The 8453-nt window shown below is 44.2% G+C and overlaps 1 protein-coding gene across 2 annotated transcripts; it reads left to right on the top strand.

Annotated features, from left to right (window-relative positions):
* The first annotated feature begins 367 nt into the window (after positions 1-367).
* arhgef3l (Rho guanine nucleotide exchange factor (GEF) 3, like) lies at positions 368-8443 on the top strand. 2 transcript variants are annotated; one of them, XM_044038561.1, is made up of 13 exons: positions 368-593; positions 1425-1473; positions 1721-1771; positions 2206-2277; positions 2374-2481; positions 2558-2716; positions 3512-3574; positions 4581-4677; positions 6032-6108; positions 6232-6489; positions 6923-7093; positions 7181-7373; positions 7452-8443. In XM_044038561.1, exons 1-13 carry the CDS (start codon positions 556-558, stop codon positions 7697-7699), a joined length of 1584 nt encoding a protein of 527 aa, XP_043894496.1. In that variant the 5' UTR covers positions 368-555; the 3' UTR covers positions 7700-8443. The 2 variants fall into 2 exon arrangements, with proteins under 2 accessions (XP_043894496.1, XP_043894497.1); XM_044038562.1 differs by lacking the exon at positions 1721-1771.
* Positions 8444-8453: the final 10 nt, after the last annotated feature.

Below are 8453 nucleotides of genomic sequence, written 5' to 3'. Positions count from 1 at the left end.
GTTTCCTCTCTTCACAAGTTTCATTGTAACACACGGCCACAAAGTGACAGTCTGAATCAGCTAAATCTCTACCTGAGATGTTCTGCTGGAGGAGGTTGGCAGCGTCTGACATGTTCTGCCTTTGGTCGCGCAAATGATAATGAACGAAGGTTACTCATAATTCTCTTTCACTTGTTCTCTTTTTTTTTAAAGAAAATCTGCTCAGTGCAAGCCCGTGCTTTTGCATGGCCGTGCTGAAGTTCTTTCCTGCAGTCGTCAGGTTCTGAGTGATAAAGGCTGCAGCTGAGTTTTGGAACCCTCCTCCCCTCACAAGTGTGTGTGTGTGTGTATGTGTATGTGTGCGTGCAACTCTAAAGGATGTGGTCAGGTCTGAGATGAGGAAGAAGCTCACACAGGACGCCGACGACTGTCAGTCCCTGCAACAACCACCGACGCTGCACATCGGGGGAAACTGCGAAGATCTGATCTGTGTGAACCTGGATGAAATTCCTCAACCATTCTCATTTCGAATCGACTCTTCTCATGAACATGAACTGAGGACACGGGGGTGGAAAAATGGAAGTGAAGGAGGCCAGTGAAACAAGGACTTCCTGGTATGAAAACTGACATATTCGCCGTTAACTGGTTCCACTGTTAGACGCCACACAGCTGTACATTAGCTCTGTGAAGTGACTCTGGTCAATAGACAGTACAGAAATATACATTAACGGTACACAATGTTGCTTCATGCATTTCCATCAGAAACGGTTCAGTAATTTTCTCGGCGTAACTTATTGGTGTTAACAGACATCACATCACCTCCATCCTGTCTCCTCTCAAACTTGGTTTCCTGTTTGGTTGGAAACTGATTTGTCTAAAAGTTTTACTGATCACTTTTGAATGTTGGTGTCTCTTCAGCCCAGAAACGACTGTACATTCAGCAGATTCAGCCTTAGATCTGCAGAAGAGGCAACTGTGTGTGTGTGGGTGGGTGGGTGTGTGTGTGTGTGTGTTCACTTTTAGATTTCTGTTGAAGCCTTCATCTAAAGGTGAACTTGTTTCTGTCCCCTGTTGTTTGAAACTGACCTAAATATATCCCTAAATATCCTAAATGACATATACTGCAAAGCTACTTGTGAACTCAATGAGATTCTGTGAACTGTAATAATTCAAGTATTTTTAAATGAATCTGGACTGCATTCATCTACCTGGGTTGCTTGTGTACTTGTATTATGAAATACTTGTGTAACTTTGTTACATATCGTAACGTGTACACGACGTTCATTTCAAATCTGTTTCAATAATGGCAACTTGAAACATGACTTTTGGCTCATGTTTCAAATTGTTTCCCTTTAATATTTCTTAAATACTGTATAATGAATAAAAAAAAGTTAAAATATTTTATTTTTGTGCACATTAACAGTTTTTTTTTGTTTGTTTTTTAGGTCTGCAACTCTACGAGAGACACCGTCCACCTTCTGTGACCATGCCGGGGTACGTCACACCATCCAGCGTATTTTTCTCTTTTGTTTCTGAAACATAAATAAAAGAGAAGAAAACGATGAAAACTGGTATTTTATGAGAAAGAATTCTCAGCTAAAAAGTCAAATTATGTAACAACAAGCCAGAATTATGAATTTAATGTGAGAGAAAAAGTCATCATTGGGAGAGTTGAAATGATGACGTGTTTCTATAAATAATTTTAAAACCCAGACTCACTTTCACTGTTTTTCTGTTTTAGAAGAAGAGAAAACAGGACACGGCTCCTGAGCCTGTGATCAGAATCACAGAGGTGAGGAGGATTCAACTGCAGTGCATCCTCATCTTCTTGTGTGTGTGTGTGTGTCTCTGTAACTGGCGGAAGTTAGTCACTCTTACCTTTGCAACCACAGGGGCAGAGAGATGAAAACTCTGTACTGCTGCACACAACGCTGCCTCTCTGTGCTGCACACACACATTTATCCTGTGTTTGATTCCTTCTTGTGCATAATTTCACATATAATGTCCTACATCTGACATTGTTGCCTCACTCTGAGACTAGTGGAGGGGAAAATTGGCAGACATCTTGCGTTGTACTACCGTGGCACAGTTTCAACCTTCTTCCTCTTCGAAAGAGTCACACAGGAAACAAGAGATCTGCGCCCAGAAACCTCTCAACACTTTCGCTCTGCTCTGAACCTCCTTGAGCGTATTTCTCCAGTTCACTTACCTGTTGTGTTTCATCAGGATGACGAGGAGGAGGATGACGACGAGGACGAGGACGGCAAGATGTCGTTCAACCGCATGAAAGACTCAGAGGTGAGGTGTTTGTCTTTTGTACGTCACAGTCTATTTTAACAATCTAACACAGATCAACTAAGGTTTTAATGCTGCTTTTGTTGCTTGTACTAAAAGGAGCCTTGTAATAAAAGAGTCAAACCTGTGGTCAAGTCCAACAGTCTAACAGGGGTCATCACCCCGACCAAGACCCCCGCTCTCAAACGCATTGGACAGTCCATTTCGGTAACAATACAAAAAAAAAGAAGTATAAAAATATTTTTTTGCACACAGATTTTAACCCTCTGTCATCTTCTCACAGCGGTCTATAAGTTTCCGTACAGAGGCTCGACCTTTGCCCCCACCCGTCCTCCGCTCTCGCCCAAAGGCCTCGTCCTTTCCACGGCGGCGCAACAGCCAGTGCTGGAGCGACACTGTGGAGAGTCACGACCTCACCGCGAAGGAGATCAAGCGCCAAGAGGTGAGTGTACCTGCGGTCCACCACCTGTGCTTAATGTAAAGGTAATGTGGGCGGAGCTGTAGGCGTCAGGCTGAGTGGTGCGTACCATTATTTCTGTGAAGCCGCTCTTATGAAAGAGGATGTGAACTGCAGGCTCAACTTCCTTTATTGAACAATCAGCTGTAAAAGTGCTCCCGTGGCACATCAGTGTGTTTGACATTAGTTGTGTTAGTGTGTGTGTGTTGCAGGTATTTCTCACGTTGTGGGGACCTAAATCTGTTTATACAGTTATTATGGGTGTTTGGCTTTTAGTTTAAGGTGAAGACGTGTTATACGGTTAGGTTAAGGTTGGGGTTAGAGCTAGAGTTAGTCAGAAGTAGTTATGGTTAGGGTTAGAGTAAGTCTCCAGGAAATGACTGTAAGTCAATGTAATGTCTTCTGAAGTCATGGAAACCAGAGTCTCTCTCTCTCCTATCTCTGTGTCAAATTTGTGACCTCATTGTGAGTTCTAAGAAACGTACAAACCCATCTTTCTGAGGACATTTTGACCTTGTGGGGACATTTTGTCTGGGCCACACAACTTTAAAAGGCTTTTTCAGGGTTAAGACCTGGTTTTAGGATTGGGGTTAGAATTGGGTTTAGGTCAGGGTAAGGTTAAAGGCTAAGGTTAGGCACTTAGTTGCGATGGTTAGGGTAGGGGGCTAGGGAATGCATTATGCCGATGGTTTGTCCTCACTAAGATATAAAAACAAATGTGTGTGTGTGTGTTTGCCTCCATTCCTAATGTGATTGAATGTTTGGACGTTTGTCCCGCAGGTGATTTACGAGCTGACTCAGGGAGAGAGACAACTCATTGAGGACCTCAGTCTGGTGAAGAAGGTACCATCCACCAAACACTTGAGTCAACACATGAGTCATAGTTCTACGATATAACATGTTGCTAGCGATGTTACTCTCGACACACATGAAGCGCGCTCCAATTGTGGACTTTTTTTTGCATTCAAGACAGGAAGAGTAGATTAAAGTATATAAATGCCAAAAGAAGCCGACCTTACGGACGTCGCATCACCAGTGGTACAATTCACAACAATGCACGAATGTGACTTTTAGGATTCTTGTTTTTTTACTTGGAACTATGTGTCTTACAAAAAACTTTATGGATCTCAGAGTGTGTTCTCATTTAGATTCACCACAATGACATAATGCATCACAGTTATTTTGGTCAAGATAATCTTGACATTAAATGTTTATGTTGTACAATGACTATATGTATACATATACATATATATATATACAGTATATATATATACGTACATATATATGTGTGTAGTGCAGGCAGGGTGGAGTGGGTGGAGATGAGTGTCAGGGGTGATGGGTGACATAATGATAGCAGTAAAAGTGAAAAGGGAAGGTCTACAAGACGATAGTGTGACCTGCTATGATTTATGACTTGGAGACAGTGGCACTGTCTTAAAGACTGGAGGTGGCAGAGCTTTTCGTTGGGAATGACCAGGATGGACAGGATTAGGAATGAGGGACAGCTCACGTTGAGCGGTTAGGAAATAAAGTACAAGAGTCAAGGCTGAGGAGGGATAGTGATTATATTGGGCGAAGGATGTTGAAGAGGGAGTGGGTGCAGGAGGAAAAGAGGAAGACCACAAAGAAGTGTGAAGGAGGACCCCTAAAGGGAGGAGCTGAAAGAAGAAGGAGACAATGGTTAGATATATGATCAAATAGAATTGTCAGTTTACACTGAAACTCCTTTTGCATCTTTGGGCAGCTCCCTTCAAGAAATGATAACACTTTCACCTTCTCTCATCACTGTCCTACACACCTGTTTCTGTCCCATCACGTGACCCTCTTCCCCGCCCATCTGTTTTGTCAGGTGTACTATGAGCCCATGCTGAAATTGGACATCATGACAGAGAGTGAGCTTGGACAGATCTTTGGCACGTTGGACTCACTTATTCCTCTGCATGAAGGTAAATCATCTCTCTGCTGTTCTTTCGCTCGTCACTTCTTAGTGCAGTTCTTAGGAGGCGGCCTGCACAATCACTGTTATTGACTATAATATCAAAAGCCCAGCTTGTCACAGTGTATGCACAAAAGACACAGAGCTTTTCTTTAAGTGAATAACAGTAACACTTTACACAACTCAATTGAGTGATCTACATCAATGAATGTAAAAAAAAAAGACATCGGGTTCTTTGAATTCACAACTGTCCCTCAGTACAACTAATAATCACACAATCTATGTACAACACACAACACCAGTGAGTGTGTGTGAGTGTGGGAAATAGGAAGTAAACAAAGAAGAAAAAGGAAGTGTCGCTGTTAGTAACCGGCCAACCCCACTCCCACTTCCAGAACCAAAATGGCGGATGCATGCACAGTAGCACTGACTGTAGACCCACACCTCCACACAAAATGGCACCTTTCTCAGGCAGAAATGCACGCACAGCAACAACAAGATGGCGCCTGCGAGTGAGGTCTCGCACAAGAATGAGTGAGTGAGTGAGAGGAGAAGTTATGAATGGTGAGTGTGTCGGGATGGGAATTCAAAGTGCAGTGTGTAGTGGGAATGAACAATGGATCACGTACAGCGTGAGCCTATGGTGGGTTAGACCACACAGGCTGACGCAGGCGAGGCCAAGTCAGTCACACTGTGTGAGGCAGACACACACACACGTACACACAGCAGCAGGGAGGACGATGGACAAACTGAACATCTTTTAACTGAACGTTATATAGGATCTCCAACAAACTGAATCTGTATGCCTGATACCAGGAGTCAGTCACCTGTGGGTTCCGATCACTTTGTCTTCTGTGCTCACTTTGAGTGTGTTTTATCAGGATCTTTGGTGATCCAGTAACGTGTTTTCCCATTGGCCTGCCCCCGACTGCTTCATCATCCATTCACCATCTTTACTTTTTATGAAAACAGCCGGTGAGGAAACAAGTTGCCTGACATATTGCCAGGTATATATGCTGCTGCCGGTCATACATCATGTCTATGGATGTGAACAGCATCGTTGCCTGGCATTACTTGGGTTGCATTACGCCAGCTAGCAGAGCACTATGGTCTTGATCTTGACTTGTTCCCAACCCGCAATGGTTATGGTCTCAGTACAAGTCTGGTTTTAATAGTGTGGTCTTGCCTACAACACCAGTACAGGTTGCTTGTAGTGCTAAATGAGCTTCCCCTATGGGGCTGAACAAACCGACCAACCAGTCAACTCATCGTGTACCCACCCATGGTCACAGGGTGACACAATTCACTGCTTTAAACATCGATTCAATTGTTTTATTGGTGAGTTTGTCTCCGTTTCGCCTCAGATCTCCTGAGTCGCCTGGAGCGTCTGAGGGGATCAGAGAAGACCGTTGGAGAAGTGGGGAATACTCTACTGAACTGGGTGAGTATCAACAGTGCGAGGATAAGGAGTTCAAGTAAATCTCACTCTCTCCAGTTCCTGTATTTTCACTCGTGTTCCTCTCTAAGGCATTCTCTCAATGTGTTGCCTCATCACCCTCTGCAGTTCCCCTGCCTCGAGGCTTACGTCACATACTGTTGTAACCAAGTGGGAGCCAAAGCCCTGCTTGACCAGAAGAAACACGAGAAGAGAGTAGAGCACTTCCTGCGCTTGTGCCAGGAGTCATCGTTCAGCAGGAAGCTGGACCTGTGGAACTTCCTGGATCTCCCCAGAAGCCGCTTGGTCAAATACCCACTGCTGCTGAAGGAGATACAGAAGTGCACGCCGCCAGAGCATCCAGACGAGGACACATTACCTGATGCTGTAAGTCGGTGTGCATCGCATTCATACACGTATGGATAAGCCTACCTAGGATAATAGAGGAAATCAAAAACAGGAAACCTCTATCATACTATCACGATACTGCAATTATGTGATAATCAAAATATTGCAAGACATCACAGTTTCTGTCTAATTGAAGAAACACAAATTCTCCCTCAAAAGGTTAAGTTGTTTGTTTTTTTACTGCTGTTTGTCATAATTACTTATCTGAAAATAAACATGTCACCTTTGTTTCAGCTAAAGAAAAATGTACAGAACACACTCCAAAGACTTCAGCCGTCTAACATTTATACAACAATCTCCTACACCTGGCATTAGAATGGGTTTTCTGTGATCAGCAGTTTTCATTTCAAAACCCTGTGTCTAATGTGTCTTATTTGTGGTTGACAGTGTGTGTCACTTCTTTTGTGCTCAGCTGGAGTTGATTCAGAGCATCGTAGCGGAAGTTAACAAGAAGACAGGGGAGGCTGAGTGTCAGTTCTACAGGCGGAACCTTATATACCTCGAAGAGAGCCAGCGACTCCCAGAGATCCAGCTGTCTCGCTTCCTCTGCTGCCATGGAGAGCTCAAGAACAACAAGGGCCAGGTAGTGCACCACTTTTCCATCAATGTACACTTCTCAAGAACTCGCCGTCGTATGCTGGAAGTGATACATTTGATTTGCCTCACTCAGCGGCTGCATGTGTTCCTGTTCGAGCTGGCACTGGTGCTGACCCGACCGAGCGAAGACAGAGAGGGTGGTCAGTTGTTTCACGTGTATAGACAGCCTTTGCCCAACGCCTCCATAAATCTGGAGGAAATCCCAGACGGAGAAGCGTGTGGTGGCGGTAGCTTCAGAGGAGCCTTCACTGGGGGAAATGATAAAGGTAAACTAAACACAAACCTTCCCCGGCCCCCCAACCTTAGGCTACTTCCATTCAACCTCCTCTTTCTCTCTCCTCTAGTGAAGAACTGTTTCCGTGTGAGCAGCAGAGGGCGCTCCAAAGCTCACCCGTACAGCCTGCAGGCCAACGACTCCTTCAGCAAGCAGCAGTGGATCAGCTGTCTGCGTCAGGCCATCATCCAGTCGCGGGACAGGACGGCTCAGACCAGCCAGTCACCGCACTCCCCTCACCCTGATCCTGCCCTGTATAACATAGCGGACCTCAGCCTCACCTCAGACACAGAAATGACCGACCCCCCCACTGGCTGACTGATCATCGTGAGGACTGTGGGGTCAAGGCAGATGATGTGAAGAGACTGTTGAAAGATGATTGTACCTAATATTTCTTACATGGATCTTGCCCCCCTCCCCTGTGTTGTGTGTGTGTATTCTGCACAGCCTGCGAACAATTGTCTGAAAGTTGAAAGGATAGTTCCAAGTTTTTCGAAGTATGGTTTTATGAGGCACTGACACACACTGGCATAAGACAGACCAAACTATACAGCCTAGAAGAACATCAGACCATCAAGAAATTACCACATGGACCGAGTGAACTTGGTCTTAGATCTATTTAGAACGTCATTTTAGCCAGTTGGAAAAAAGAGTGATGTTATGTTGGAGCAACGGTGGATCAGTGGTAGAGCAAGTTGTCTTTCATCGATTCCCGGCTCTGCTAGACCACATGTCCATGGGTCCTTGGACAAGACATTTAACGCCACATTGCTCTTGATTTCATACGCTCCGCTAGCAGAGTATGAATGAGTATGATAGAAAATGCAGTGTGAATGGATGAATGCTAAAAGTGTGAGTGTCATCGACACTAGAAATGTGTTTGATTTCCTGTAAAACTGGAGGACAAAGGCTAAACCATCCGATCATGACAAATATTTTTTGGTTGTACATCTGGGATCTGAATGTCTTTGAAAGAATAGTGGGTCACACAATATTTTTGTTCAAATATCACATTTTTGAAAAAATACAAACAGCTTTAAGTTTAAACTCTCTTAAAAAATATGTTTTCCTA

Source organism: Solea senegalensis, linkage group LG11 (assembly GCF_019176455.1).
Source record: "Solea senegalensis isolate Sse05_10M linkage group LG11, IFAPA_SoseM_1, whole genome shotgun sequence".
In the NCBI taxonomy this organism is placed as follows: Eukaryota; Metazoa; Chordata; class Actinopteri; order Pleuronectiformes; family Soleidae; genus Solea; species Solea senegalensis.
The sequence above is the reverse complement of the archived record's forward strand: the minus strand, read 5'-3'. Positions and strand labels throughout refer to the sequence as shown.

What these genes read in the sequence shown, in the direction of transcription:
- arhgef3l (XM_044038561.1), top strand. Translation starts at nt 556, where the DNA reads ATGGAAGTGAAGGAGGCCAGTGAAACAAGGACTTCCTG. An exon ending in AGTGAAACAAGGACTTCCTG is followed by an intron (nt 594 to 1,424) that starts GTATGAAAACTG and finishes TTTGTTTTTTAG; the next exon opens with GTCTGCAACTCTACGAGAGA. An exon ending in ACCGCATGAAAGACTCAGAG is followed by an intron (nt 2,278 to 2,373) that starts GTGAGGTGTTTG and finishes TTGTACTAAAAG; the next exon opens with GAGCCTTGTAATAAAAGAGT.